Raw genomic sequence first — 15,902 nt, 5'->3', positions numbered from 1 at the left:
TCTCTCTCTCTCTCTCTTTCTTTCTTCCCTTATTTCTTTCTTTTCCAGGTCCATAACAGCCCAAAGTGCCTTGGTTCCGTGTATTCTTGTTACCGCTCCATCAGCTTATTTTTTTCAAACCAAGAGGAAATTAGAATCTATGGACATGAAATAAGAAAGAATGGGCTCAGGTAAGATGAAGGGGAAAAGGGTCTATGAATCTGATGCTAGAGATTAATTGAAAATTTAGATGTCTCAGACCAGAAGTGAATTACAGGGAGGAGGAGGAGGAGGAGGAGGAGGAGGAGGAGAGGACTTGTTCTTCAGCTGACTTTTACAGGAGTATCACAGAGACATCATGCTCCCCAGGCAGCAAAGAATCTAGCAGGTTCACATCCTAGTATGTTTGATGCAGGTGGGTTTTCAGAGCTGCACACAGGAATGTTATGCTCTCCAGAGGGTGTCATCGAGAGTTATCTTTATATAGTTCAAGTCTAATTCCTTTAGACCTCTTCAATATTTTCTCTTTTCCTTTAAATTGACTTTATTATTATTATTATTATTTGCAAATGATTCTGGAAGTCCTTCCAAGTCTGTGAGAATGAGGCTTGGGTGTCACTTGAGAGTTTCCACTGAAAGTTCGGACAAAGACTCTGCCAGTAAATAGCTATCTTTGTTGATAGATCAGTGCAGCCACTGTGGCTTCCTGCCTGCCAACGACATGACCTGAGAGTTTTGGGGAAGGATATGTTTATGTTAGACAGAGATTTTGCACAGTTATAATCAGGAATCATGGGGAATAATTTCCTTTCCAATCTAAATAATTACAAAGACACCCAGATTTAAACATTTCCTAGCCGAGCTAGGCCAGGAAAAGTAAACAGTGAGATGGAACAGTTCTATCCATCATTCAGAGCTCACTGCTGGGGGTATGAGCCTTGAGGTTCCTTCAGATGCAGGACACTAATGTTGATGCTTTGCCTCCATCCTGAGTCAGCCCAGGGTACGAGCATCATTGAAAAAGGGCTTTGAATAAAGCCTCAGGGAGTGTCATGTCACTCCTGCAACCAGGAGCAGCCCTCACCCGCTTTGGGGATATTTGTTTTTCAATGCCTTTTCTTTTTGTAGTACAAGGTCTTGCCATACGTATCTTTTGGCCTGGTCCTTGCTATGAAGAGCAGGATGACTAAGAACTCACAGGAGTTCTTTTGCCTAAGGCTTCTGAGTGTTGGGGAATCAGACATGTACCAGGGGGCCCAGATTTCTGGGCTTATTGTTTCCTTATCATTTTCTGATATTTTATTTAAACAAAGTTGTTTGTTTTTAAGGTTTTGGTTGTCAGTACAGATTTAAGCAAGGACCTTAACAGAGAAGGAGAGGACAGCAGTATATGCTAAGAGTAACATACACACACAAACGTGCACGCACACTTGTACACACACACACACACACACACACACACACACACACACACACACACCAGGCAGAGAAGAGACACAGAGAGGGACAGAGAGGCAAAGAGACAGTCAGACTCAGAGACAGACAAAGATAGAGTATACTTGACTATTTTCTTATAAAAGAAAGCTGAATATCTGAATGGAAAGATAATGTAGTTCAGCACACATTTCCTAGAGCTGAATTTACATGTTCTGATAACTTTTCATTTGGGCTTTTAGGTAATGTTAACTTACAATGATCATGCCTTGCAAAATGGATTTTCTTCAGAAAAATTTTCATGAAAAGTGATTTGTTAAATGGAAGACATAATTGGTTTCAGTAATAAAAAAGTGTTTCTCCAAGGAATTCCAGTTCTATGATAGGTGAAGGGTGAATCTATTGTTTGACAATGCTTTTTGCATTAATATCTTCTCCTCCTTCTTCCTTTCTCTATCTCCTTCTCCTCCTCCTTCTCTTCTTCTTCTCCTTTCTCCTCCTCCTTCTCCTCCCCTCCTCCTCCATTTTCTCTTCTTTTTTGCTCTTGAGGGAGATCCAAGGAGGTCAAACGAGTATAGCATTTCACCCCTGGCTTTCAGTTATTTGAACTGTGAAGTAAGGAGTTTTGATATAGAAGCTCTGGGTACTTTCTTAGCATAAATATGAGCGTTCCTATCTGCTTATATTTTACTATTTCCAGCTCCAATCTAAAGCCAGAACCCCACACACATTCTGCATAGAGAATGTCTTAGGCTGATTGCAGTCTGTTCTCCTTGTATCACCCCATCTTCATTAGCACACTTTTGAGTCATAAACAGATAATTACAGATTCCCAATTTTCTCTTAAAGATATGTATTTGATTAAATTTTAGAGGAGGAGAACTGACAGACACCGATGACTAACAGAAGCAAAACAAATCCCCAATTTACCACAGCCACTCTTCCCACAAATTAGAATCTCATTAATGTAAAATATGATCATATCATCTACTACCTTAAAAAACAGATTAATTTTTTGGTTTTTTGAAACAGGGTTTTTCTGTGTAGCCCTAGCTGTCTTGGAACCCACTCTGTAGACCATGCTGGACTCAAACTCAGAAATCTGCCAGCCTCTGCCTTCCAAGTGCTGGGATTAAAGGCACACACCACCACTGCCCGGCTTAAAAAACAGATTCTTATAAACTTGTAAATTCTAAAATGTAAAACATCCATTGTTATTTCATACTAACTTTTATTATGAACTCTTTATATTTAGCTTTTAGTCATAACATTTTTGTTAACTAGTCTTTTATTATCTAATTAGATTCATAGTTACTTTGACTATAACTATTCTATAAATATTTATGTTAGAATAACCTTTGTGCTCATGGTTATAGATATCTTATATATTATTATAATATATGATATATGATACATGATATATGATATGTTATATATATGATAGACCATACCTATTATAAGCACCTATTTTATACCATGGTTTATAATTTTATTTTGATATAACTACCCTAATAAATAAAAGTGAGCTTCTCAAATTTATTTTATGATTTGAACCTGCTCTTTACTGCCCCATTTATAAATCGAAGGGGCACAGTGCTCTCTTATTGTCTTCGTGATTCACTATACTTTTGCAATGTCCATTTTGTTAGTTCTTTTTGGTTCGAAATAAAATGAAATCAAACCAGACCCCAAGGGCATCACATATTTTGGCTATTGCATTCTGTACTTCAGAATTATTGAGCAGAATTTTTAGGTTATCTTTAACTCTTCCAAATAAAAAATATTCTTTAACCTTCACTATTCCAAATATATAGAACTAGTTTCTACACTGAATAGGTCATGTATAATTTTCATGGCTATATATTTCTGGTTTTTGAAACAACTAGTAAGTTGCAAATATTAACTCTACATCAGCGGAACTTTCTTTAGCTTCTTGTTTAAATTAAACTTGTCAGGAATGTTGAGATTTGCTACAGAAGGAAACTTTTGAGGCTCTCACTGCATAGCTCATTCATTCTGTGCAATGATCTTGAGAACACGCCACATGTAACTTTAACTTGGTCATAGTTCTTGCATCCCATTGCTCTGTTTTCCAGTTTATCTCTGCCTCAGACAATTGGGCAGGTGCACTTTGAGAAGCTAGCTGACTACATTCTGGTGAAGACGACCTTTGGATTTTCTTTGGCTTGGGATGGAATATCGGGAATTTACCTCAAACTCTCTGAGGAGCACAGAGGGAAATCATGTGGCTTGTGTGCAAATTATAATGGCATCCAGTCAGACGACTTTGTGATTCTGCAAGGTAAGGAGCTAGAACATGAGAAAGGAGCAAGCCTTTTAGAGTTGTTTTTCTTCGGCCAACAGCAGATAGTAGCCAGAACACTTGATTTGTGATGGAAAGTCCTTGGCTGCCATTTTTCCCGTTAAGTGATTTTAAGTTGAGGTCAAGAAGGAAAACATTTTCTGATTACGTGCCAACATTTGCTAAGTTAAGATGTAGCACTTGCTCACATAGCAAGTGTTAATTGAGCTTTCAATTTGTAACAGGAATTTCATGGATACTACATATACTGCTGTGGGGTCTTGGGAATGGCAATGAACAAATGAGCAATTCTCCATCCTTGGAGTTCATGGTCTAGTGATTTAAACCTTTTGGCTAACCTGCTTACCTTAGGAGAAAAGATATTTTGTATCCAATTTTGACAATAATGAATTAAAATGACTGCCAAATAATATTTTGTAAAGATGATGGAATGAAATCAGGATTACCCATCTGGCAAAGCAACTGGCAAAGATTTTATATGATTTTCTGGTTGCCTATAGAATCTATGGGATGAAACCCATCTTAGGGAGTCACTAGTTACAAAGTCCACCTCTCTTTGGAGACTATTGAGGAGTAAGAGAACCATAAGGCATAATTATGATTCATGTCCACATAATGAGGTTATATAAGAAAAGAACATTGTCTTTATACCAGTGAACCTGGCCTGGGACCATGCTTCCACTCTTACATATTTCTGAAGTTGCATCATTGAATCTTTCTGTTGCTGGGAAAGAGTTATATAGGAATTTTGGACTAACTGAGTGATCAGTGATAGTAAAAATGTAGCTTATTGTTTGTTATAATGTTGATTATGAGCGCATAGCATCATTGTTGCTAACCCTCATATCATTTTGTACAGTGTTTAGTATTTTCTCAATTGTATAGTGAAGTCACAGTTTCCAATATAATGCAGCTATCTGCTGATTCTATTAGAATTGGGTTAGATGTTATTACACTTGAGCACAATCAGACACAATTGCTAACAATTGCCTTTAAACTGGTTTGTTACAGAATATTGTTCTGTATTACAAACTTAATGATAGTTGGTCTGTATGTTGTACTTTAATGGATGTTAAAAGAACATTCCTCAGTATGCATTTTGCAAGTCAGAATGTGGGGAAAAATCTGCTTTGCTATTTATTACACTTTTTAATGGTAACGATGTGACAGTATATATTTTCATAGTGTCAAGGATTAAGTGAGACACCTCTTGTAAACATGTAGATTGGCCATCACATACATAATACTCAGTTTATGTTATTTACCTTGCAATTATCTGTAGGTATCCCACAGGAGTTGAAATGCATTTTTGTATATTTTTAAGATGGCCTCAGTAAAATACAAACATTTTACTCCCACTCCATGGATAATTTATCAACAGGACTTGTTTACCAAGCGCTAGATTGGAGAGCCTGGCTCCAATGAGTCAATTTTCTCATATATAGAATAGAAATAATGAAAACGGCCCTCAGTGCCTCCCAGTGCGTGAATATCTAATGAGAAAATGTAAATGGAAGTGCTCAGAAGTCCGTGAGCACAATATAAGTCGACACGATCAGCAGCATCGTGAAATGGTTCTTGCCTCCATTGGGTATTGGAAATGAGGAGGCTTACAAATTTGGAGACCTGAGACTACGTTAGTTAGGAAGGAGTATTTGGAAAGTTTCATTAAAAAAATAGAACATAATCCTCAGTCCAGTTCTTAATGTGGGAGTTAGACAAGATTGCGTTGAATGACTTTTGCCAGGACTGTCAGAGAACCTGGTGTGGAACGAGGGTGGAAAACAGCATCCGCTCTTGTTAGAGTCAGGAAGGTGGACCAGGCACCTGTGTGCAGGGACAGTCTGCTCAGGATTTCTGGAACAGGGAATGATTCCTGGCGGTGAAGTCCGTGAAGGGAGCAGCAAGCAAAGGTCTATTAGGTGAAGAGCCATTGGGAAGAGCAATGGAGTCAAACTGAATTAGGGATGAGCTTTCAGGGGAGGAGCAGACTCTTGCATGTCTGTTGCAGAAAGAAGTCCAAGAAAAGGCAATCACTCCTTCAGAGTCTGGCAGATAGCACAAGGCCAAAGCAAGTCGTAAGGACACTAAAAGAGCCGGCTTTTTTATTTCTTCCCATATTGTAAAGATGCAGCATAATTTCTAGAGGCAAGCTTGACGCCTTTGGCTCTAAAGAGTCTGGTGTTTGCTTAAAGCTCAGCACAGGCTCTGCCGATTGGATCAAGTGTTGGATAGTCTGGTGGCGTACTATTGATTATGCAGCTTCCCAAGAGTAATTAAAACGATTTCTCCTTGTGTCCCTTCTTATCCTTCAAAGATGACTTCGCAGGGCAATGAGCCTTCTCAGAACTTCTGTGCTAGGAGGAGGAACTCAATTTGGTGTCTAGATAAGGACGCCATGTTCCTAGGTCATGTCTTAGCCTTGTTTCACACCAACACAAAGGGCCTGCTTTACACCCACTTTCCTCCCAACTTAATAACCAATAGCAATTCATCACGATTGCATCCCAATATGCTCACTCAAGGCATTATTCTCCCCACAGCATCTCCCATAGGAAGCATTGTAATTTAGGTTTAAGGGCTTCTGAACTAATGGATATGGATTAAAAGTCTTACAATAAATGACATGCATGGCTCTTTTACTAATATGATGTCGTAGGACTTGTTAAACACTTGAATCAAAAGCTAATGTAAACTCCAGTGCAGTGATTCTCCACCTCCCTAGTCCTGCCACCCTTTCATATGGTTAGTTCCTCTCACTGTGGTGACCTCCAACCATAAAATTCCTTTCGTTGTTACTTCATAGCTGTTATTTTGCCACTGTTATGAATTGTAATGTAAATATGTGATATGCAGGATATCAGATATGAAACTCCAAAGTAGCCATGACCCACAAGCTGAGAAACTAACCCAAGGATCAGGCTGTTTTGTTGAAATGAGTTGAACTTTTGGAAACATTTTTGTTCTTCAGACTTAAAAAACTGTGTTATTTATTTCAAATATGGCATGTACCTTTGAAGTGAGATAGGGCTATTCCGCTACTTACGGAAAACATCAGTTTTTTTTTTTTTCACTTTTAAATAAGCATTTTAGAGCAGGTTTTGGTCAGTGTATAACGTACCCATCAATTTCAGAGATCACAAAGGAGGCCAGATATTCTTGTAGGATCAAGAATATAATTTAATAAATACTGTACATTCATCTACACTTTCCATTCATTTATTTGGTAAGTTTGAGCATAGGCTACATATTTGATATTAAACAAAGGACACAGGGCTAAAACAGTGAAGCCAGTCTCTCATTTATTGTAATAGAAGGTGAGATAAATAAAGAGACAAATTAGAACATGATTTTTGTGAGAAATAACAGCTTTGATGGAAAGTGGGAAATGAGATAAGAACAATAGAATAGCCAATGTCGGCAATGATCTGGAAATTATATTTAGCCACATAGATAGTAGTCACATTAAAGGAGTCCAAAATGAAGAGAGGAAACTGACCAACTGAAGAGTGCTTCTTTAAAACCTGTTTAATTTTTAATTTAATGTAATTTAATACTTAGTGAATATTATCATATTACAAATTTTATGAATTGATTTTAAAACATAATTGTAACATATGGTTTTTTTAAAAAACCAGTTTATTTTTAAAATACTAGGAATTGAACCTGGGGAGCATGTACATACTAGGGAAGAGCTCGATCACTGAACTACATCCCAGCCTTCCTTTGCTTCCAGTTTGAGTCTTGCTAAATTACCCATTCTGACCCTGAACTCACGTGTAGCCCGGGAGAGCTGTGGGCTTGAGATCTTCCTGCTTAACATCTGAGGAGAGTGGTTTTGAAGGAGTAGGAGGCCCAGGAAGACACGGGAATTGGGGATGAACAACTCCCAGAGCCAGGATGGCTGGAGAAGTTTGTGCAAGAGGAGGAGTTGGGAGTTATGGGGTGGGCGTGGCAGGTGCCTACCCTGCCTACTCTCCAAGGCTATAGGGAAGTTTGGAATGTTAGCAAGGAGCAAAGCACTCCTGTAAACAATGAGTGTAGGCAGCATTTGCTAGTAGCCCACACGTACCACCTCCCTACGTAGATGTGCTCAGGGAGAACAGAGAAGGATTTCACTTGAGATTCGGATTAATCAGCACAGTGGTCACCACCATCAAGTCCGCGTGGCAGAAAATTCAAAGCTCCAATCTGAACTCCTTCTGTCTGTGAGATTTGAGATTCAGCCTTATCTGAATCTGGAGCAGGATTAATTTTCATATCTCGTCTTGAACTTATTTAAAGGCCAGGTGACGAAGCAACTTAAACCCGATCCATTACAGGCTGTTCACCAACTGTCTGTTGGGTCATATATAAGCTCTTAAATACTTCTCCTTAATTATTCTCGGATCAGTTAGGCTCCCTAATACTGGGATCCCTTTGAACCATGTTTCAATTTACTGTTCATAATATTCAGGCGAAACAGATTCACTTCTTAGATTTATTTTTGTTGGTTTCTTCTCTGCTCTCACATCAGCTCTACGTGTGTCTTCTGAAATGTTTTTACAGTTTCAATACATTTTGTTGTTGTTGTTGTTTACTCTCAAAGTGGAAAATAACTTTAAAAAATGTGTGCATGTGTCTTTGTGTGTGTGCTCATTTGTGTGTGCACTCATGCATGTGTAGATGTGTTAGTGTGCACAAATGTGCATTTGCATGTGGAGATCATAGAACAACCTCAGGTTTTGTTCTCAGGAATACCATCTACCTCCTTTTAAACTGGGTCTCTCACTGGCCTGGAACTCATCAAGTATGGCCAGTGAGCCCTGGGGATTTGTTTTCCTTGGCCTCTTAAGCATTACAATTCTAAGTGTACACTGTTGGGTCAGGCATGTTTACATGGGTTCTGCTGATCAAACTCAGGTTCCCATGCTGTGTGACAAACACTGGCTGAGACATCTTACCCAATCAGAAGAATTTTAAATAAGATTTATTAAGATTTGAGAAAATGACACTAATACAACTCTCTTTGTGTCTGAATGCAATAGAGGACTACACAGAAGACATTGCTATGTTTGCAAATAGCTGGCTGGTGCTAACTCCAGATGATACTAAATGTGTGCCCACGCCCTCAGACTTTCCAAATCCATGTTCCAGTGGAATGCCTGCATTTGAGGTAAGTTCAGGAAAAAAAAAAACCCAAAAGAACAAAAAACAAGTAACGGAGCATGTTGGGCTTAATCCTAATCTGCTTTTGCATTTTTAGCATTAAGCATTTTGATGCAAATACAGTACAATTAAATTATTGAATTAACATTATATAATTGCAATATGGAATGACTTCATATTAATTTCAGAAGTCGGGGATATAATGGGATTCATCATTTCAGTAATTCATCTAGAAAACGCATAGCTTGGGAACTGTTCATTGCATTTTATACGTGTAAATTATCTGCCCTTTCCTGATGAGAACAGAGAGTTCAGCAAATAGATTAATACCACATGGAACGAACATACTCCTGTGCCAGCGACGTGTCTGATGATCGGCATCTGTCTTTTGCACAGGCAATCTTCTTCAAATGCCAGATATTGTTACAGTTCCCCTTTCTGAGCTGCCACGAATACATTGATCCATACTTATACATTGCCAGCTGTGTTAATGACCTGTGCAAGTAAGTGAAACAATTAGTATTTGCAATAAATTTCTCCCGCCTCCCAAACTAAGGGCAGATGTACTTCTATAATACACCCATCTCAGCAGCTTGCCACAGAGCGCTAAATGTCAAGCCCACCCTGGACTAACAAGTAGTTGTGAGAAGCTGACTGTCTTAACAAGTCTAACAGGTAGTTAGCTGTTCTACGTAGAAGATGCCAAATCTCATAGCTTTTAAATATTTTGTTCTATTGGCTCATTTTTAGATTCTAGAGATGTCTGTAGAAACTTGTGTGCACTAATATTTAAAATCCTTACAATAGAGCAATATTATAAAGGAAACTCGTGGAATAGTCATCTAGAGAGTTAAAGAAACCAACTTCTCATAGACATGTATCTGAGGATGGCATTGCCTGACATCAATGGGAAAGCCCTTGGTCCAGGGCGGGGGGTGGGGGGGTTCATGCCCCAGAATAGGAGGATGCTAGACTGGTGGGGAAGGAGAGGATGGGTGGGTGGGAGAATACTCTCATACAGGCAAAGGGGAGGGTGGAGGGTGGATGTGGGATGGGGGGTTGGTAGAGGGGTAACCAGGAAGTGGGTTATCATTTGAGATGTAAATGAATGGAATGATTACAAATAAGAAAATATATTTAATATTTAATAACTGCTGAAATTTAACACCATGAGAAGTGCAAACAATAATTTGTAATTCTCCAATTAAAATGAGAAATGAGAGCACATGAAAAAATAAGATATATTGCTGGCAAAAATCACATGTTGCTAATAACCTTACATTGTAAATAACATTTTGACTTAAAGCCTTTATGCACAATTGAAGGAAATGCTCAATTTCAACTGGAAATGACTAGAAATAAGCCTTTGATGTTTTCCTATCCATGGCCACAGATTTCTTTATGCTAACTGAGGTCAACAACATCCAGGATAGAAAGTTGTCTAGGCAACAAACTGATCACACTCTCTGTCATAGAAATTATGAAAAATTATCCATTGTTGAACCCTTTTTCAATTTTGCTTATTTTTAGTTATCAAGTATATGTGATTCGTCATCTTGGATATTTGAGGGTACTTCAGGGATTTTTGTATATTTGAATATTTAATGAAAGCCAAGGAATAAAAATAGTATGCTTGAATATTTTTGTAGAACAGCTGAATAATTTTTGGTCAAGTAAAATCAGCTGTAGTTTGGGTAGCTTGTTGTGTTCTCTACTTTAATCAAAGGTAATTTTTTTTAAAAAAAAGTAGAAATAGCATTGAAACTACGTTGCCTATAAATACTCTTCTTTAAATCAATTCCTTTTTGAGATCAATACTCTTCTTTAGATCAGCATGATTATAAAAGTATATTGAATGTACTGATGTTTTCCAAATATTAAAGCAAACTGATTGGCTTTGTGGCTTGGCTTTGGGTCGAGTGCAATCATGCCTTGACTTATGTAGACAGTTTCCAACTCCAGTGGTTCCTACATGAGTCAAAGATGTCAAATAGCTTCTCTTCCCCAACAGTGGTCATTGACCTTCCTATGCATTTTTGAAACATTCTCTTCTCTCTTTTTAAAAACTAAGCACTATTTGCTTTGTCTTTGTAGTTTTTACCCAAACTTGCTTTTTCCTTTTCAAGCTCCACAGAGGTAGGCATGTCCCTTGTTTCCCCCGTTTATACAGAATTATGAAGGTATTCTCTCTCCACAGTTGCTTGTACCCATTGTTTGAGAACTTTCCTGAGTGACGTTGTCATACTCATCTCAAGCACCACTTCTTTTGTAGGCTGAGATAAAGTATCTTTTGGTAGATTCAAGAAAGCCATTCTCTATTTATTGGTTTGGCTCCTTCAATAGCCAAAGTAACAGTGGATAAAACTAAATGGAATGTTTATACTTCTCTCATTTAAAAGTTCAAGCCAGTAATTGCTCTTGGATTAACATCATGGCTCAGCTCCCAAAGCTTCACAGTGACTCTGTAGTCTTGTCGATACATGATGTCCTTGCATTATTCTCAGTTTCAAGACCTCACTCTTACATCTCCATGTTAGCTGTCAGAAAGGGAGAAACGAAACAAAGGGCTAGCATGTTTTTTTTTTTTAACCTAGAAGATTGATATAAAACCCTATAGCACACATTTTAAGCCTGTTGGACCAGAATGTAGAAACATGGTCACACTCAGAGGCATAGAAGACTAGCAATGTCTTTTCCTGAGTATCCATACATCTAGAAAATATGCAGCATTCTAAAAGGAAAGGGAAACTGGAGATTCACCCAGTTCTCTCATATATCTACATCATATAAACATTCTATGAAAAATTAACATTAAAAAAAACCCTGATTTTTCCATTTTCCAGGACAAATGGATCAGTGCAGTGAAGTGGAGAGTTACTGTGTAGTGGTTTAAATTAGCTGACCATTAAGACATGTGTTTGAGGTAGAAAGACAGGCTTAGGGACAGGAGGACAGGCAGGTCACATGAGAAGATGGGTATTGTGTTTGAATTTAGAGGCGATTGCTAAAATGGAAGTAGAACATGCCCAGAATAAGCTTCCACTTCTCCTAGCATTTCAGGGCACATCTTCCTACCATCTTTCTGTCCTTTTCTTAAGTAACAAATGAATGATTCTTTTCTTTTCCACTGTTATGAAAGTGATTCAGAGGGATCCTGTTCAATGAAAAGGTGAACTGTTTGAAAACACGTTCATTTCTTGCTTACATTGTGACACATTGAAATTGACTTGACAGCCATTTTTTTCTATAATCTTTTTTTATAAGTCCAATTTTTATCCCCCTCCCAGTCCGGTCCTCTGATTGCTCCCTATTCCATACATCCTCCTCCCCTGCCTCCTCAGTCTCCAAGAGGATGTTTTCCTCACCCCCACCCCACCAGCCATCCCCACTCCCTGGGGCCTCAAGTCTCTCGAGGGTTAGGTTCATCTTCTCACTGAAGCCAGACCAGGCAGTCCTCTGCTGTATGTGTGACTTGCCATGCATCTTTGTGCTGACCAGCTAAGCAGAGTGACACCCATGGAAACAGAAGCCATGTCCGCATAGTCTCTACCCTGGAAACCTAAATTCTACTGGGGTACAGAAGCAGTTTTCCAGCAAAAGCACACTTACTTGGTTGCAGCTTGTGATGGAAACGCAGAGATAGGTCACAGACTGCATGCAAGGCTCCACACAAGAGGTGGCGTTTGGATGGGAACAGTACAGGTTTTTGTAATGATACCTTCCTGGGTTTCCTTATAAGAACTTGACAGCAAAGAAATTATTTTTAATTTTTGGCATGTCAACGTCAATTGAGTTAGAAACAACTATTATTTAATGCTTGTTTTTCCTCACTAGAGATAACAACCAAGTGGAAAATAAGTTCGTTTTCTCTCAGTGTGTAAGGATAATAGTTTCCAGTTTGCCTGATCGCAATGCTTTTCATCGGGTGTCATAAGACTATGTGCCTAGCACGGTTCCAGGAGTAACGTAGACGCGCAGGAAGTGACAGATATTTTAAATATTTGTTGCATCACGTGGCAAGCCCCAAATCACTTTCAAAAGCAATATTAGTTGTAGGAAACTCACGCACCATTTAAGGTAAACGGCTTCTAGAAACTCAACCGTTTTTGACATACACTTCTTTTTTCAGAAAGTCTTTTCTGTTTGTACTCTTATAATTTTCTGAGCTCCTGAAGTTTATGAGGACAGGTTTCTCCTTTGCCTTCTAAAGCTCTGTTAATCAGACCAGATAAGCTAGGTGGTTCCAATTACAGTAGCACAGACTAAGCGCAACTTGAGACGGTGGCTTTTCTAACAGACCCAAAATGTTGAGAGTCACAAAATGAAACATTCTTGAGGTCATTATCTTTTCAGATGCTTAACTATCCAATTTTGAGTATGGATTGGGTTGAAAACCAAGCTAGCTACCTTGTTATAAACCTGTTTATTTGGAAAGCGCCTTGTTAATCTGCTCTGGGAACTGGCAGATCCCATAAGAAATTATTGTTTAGAGAGCTTCTAAAGCGATTACAAGAAAAATAATTAGAGATAATTTACTCGTGGCAATGTTGTAAAACTGTCTAGCTTCAGTGAAAGAGCTTGGAAATGTCCTTTTAAATCTTAAGTTGAATGTTATTTACCAAGTCTCTCAAAAATATTTTGGACTGTTATGGCAAGAACAGCCACTGTAATCCTTAGGAGGGCCACAGACTATGGGGCAACTCAGTATGAGGTGTTTGGAAAAAAATGTTCATCCTTGATATTTTTGTAGAAATATAAAGTTATGTTTTAACTTCATTTAAATTTTTTTTATCTGAATTTAACTATTATTAAATTCTAAAAGGTCTAGGATATTTGGTAAGGAAATAAAAATACATGCAATTTTAAAAAAATTTAAATATAAATATTTTTCATTATAGTTTTTACTTGACCCATAGAGAAAGTAATAAAACTATGGACAGACTGTGATAAAGGTGTTCTGCTTTATAGTAAATTTAGGTAGGTGTCCTCATCTAGGATCTCTTGTATGTGTGTTTTGAAAATTCTTGTCTCCTGTGAGGGATGCCATGGAAGACACACATTCTGACATCAGCTAATATCAGTGTATTCTCCAACGCCCCATTGCTTTTGAGACTCAGTGGTTCCAAGGCAGCATTCTGTCTGATTCCCATGGGACTAGGCTCTGCCTTTTCTTTCTCTTTCTTTCTAGAACTGATGATGATGAGACTTACTGTCGAGCAGCCACAGAGTATGCTAGAGCCTGTTCCCACGCCGGCTTCCCCATTCAAGACTGGAGGGATGACTTTCCAGCATGCAGTATGTTTGTATTTTCAAGCCACATATTTTACAAAACAAAAACGAAAGCAATTTTGTCCTAGAACTCAGAATTCAGTTTACCTAGCTTCTCAACTTAACTTATTACAAGAATTTAAAAAAAAAATGTTCACGTATTTGTAAATTTACACATTTCCTGAACACTCAGTTTTGAAAGAAAGACGGTAAAATTGACTCACAGCCCACTGTCTGGCCATTGCAGCTGATAAATGTGACGACAGCTTCGTCCACCGGGACTGTATCAGTTGTTGCCCACCGAGCTGCACATTTGAGAAGCAGTGTCTTGGGAGCAATCTTCACTGCCTTGATGGATGCTATTGTGCAGACGGTAAGCACCCCATGAAGAGAGCCTGCCTACGCTCCTCTAGAGTGGTACTCAGTCATGTGAAGAACACATCTTGGTCATGCTGTCCATTCCCTAGACATCAGTGCTAGTGCAACTTGTGACATTCAATCCTTGAAATAACTGGGAGGAATGTTTGATTGTCTTTAATAAAAGGAATATGGGTTTTTTTGATAAAAATTTTATGAAACAGAGATTCTAGTATTTGTAATCCCTAAGGTGATGAATTTGTTCTTTCAGAATTTAATAATCTTTAATACTTTATATGTTTTTATTTTCTGGAGTGTGAAAGTGAGTTTAGGAAAAAGGCTTCACATTTTTCCATTCTAAGATTTTAGTTTAAAGTTATGGTATGGGTAGACATTTATAAAGAAGACTAGATGCTCTAACATGATCAGAACTTTGTCTCTCTCATTGTCTCTATTCCTTTGAGCATATACATGTGTGATGCACTGTGCATGTATTTATCTGAGTGCAGAGGCCAGAGACCAATATGTGTGCTTCTCTATTACTGTCTACCCAATTTTTTGAAATAGGGTATTTCTTTGAACTGCAGAACTTGTGATTTTGGCTGTACTATTTGACTACCACGTTCTGGGATCTATCTTTCAATAATCAACTGCTGGGGTTGAATGAGTGCGGCACTAGTCCTGGCTTGTATGCATTCTAGAGATCCAAACTCAAAGCCCTACGTGAACTCAGCATCACTCTACCCACCGAGCCATATCCTTAGCTCAACCTGTTCTCCACCCTTTAAAAATAATACAAACTAGGAAAAGGAGATTAGGTATGCAGCTTTGTAGCACTCAGCTTGGTGACAAAGTACTGTGCAAAAGACCTAGGTTCAATCTTTCAGGTTCTCAGAAATAATTAGAGGTATTAAGTGATTTTTTTTCCAGCCCCTTTTCTGAGATAACACTACAGTAAACCAGTGGTAGTGTTGATATGTTTATTTACAGCCAAAAACACACATGCCAATACTCCCTATAAAACCTTACTATGAAAAGGGCCAGTGGATGGAAGAACTGATTTAAGTTCTGCTCTGTCTTCATTTTATTTCCCAAAGATGTAAGGGATTCAGTACATTGGACCATTGAGTAGCACTGTTGAATTCTTTTATATCTGGGTGACAGTAGTATAAATCTCTTTTTATCTTGGACTGAACAGAACATACACCAATGATATACCTTCTCTTTCTATCTTTCTTTCTTTCTTTCTTTCTTTCTTTCTTTCTTTCTTTCTTGCTTTCTTGCTTTCTTGCTTTCTTGCTTTCTTGCTTTCTTGCTTTCTTGCTTTCTTGCTTTCTTGCTTTCTTGCTTTCTTGCTTGCTTGCTTGCTTGCTTGCTTGCTTGCTTGCTTGCT

At 38.3% G+C, this 15,902-nt stretch overlaps 1 protein-coding gene across 1 annotated transcript in view; it reads left to right on the top strand.

Moving 5' to 3' along the window:
- Window positions 1-15,902, top strand: part of Otogl (otogelin like) — a 144,483-nt gene that overhangs the window by 20,484 nt on the left and 108,097 nt on the right. The window contains exons 8-13 of the mRNA XM_021174947.2: window positions 49-170; window positions 3,510-3,715; window positions 8,764-8,891; window positions 9,281-9,387; window positions 14,073-14,179; window positions 14,400-14,525. Of these exons, the coding sequence (XP_021030606.2) occupies window positions 49-170; window positions 3,510-3,715; window positions 8,764-8,891; window positions 9,281-9,387; window positions 14,073-14,179; window positions 14,400-14,525 (796 nt within the window). The remainder of the gene's footprint in view (window positions 1-48; window positions 171-3,509; window positions 3,716-8,763; window positions 8,892-9,280; window positions 9,388-14,072; window positions 14,180-14,399; window positions 14,526-15,902) is intronic.

This window comes from Mus caroli, chromosome 10, assembly GCF_900094665.2.
Source record: "Mus caroli chromosome 10, CAROLI_EIJ_v1.1, whole genome shotgun sequence".
Lineage (NCBI taxonomy): Eukaryota > Metazoa > Chordata > Mammalia > Rodentia > Muridae > Mus > Mus caroli.
Note: the sequence above shows the minus strand (reverse complement) of the source record. Positions and strands in the feature narration are given on the sequence as shown.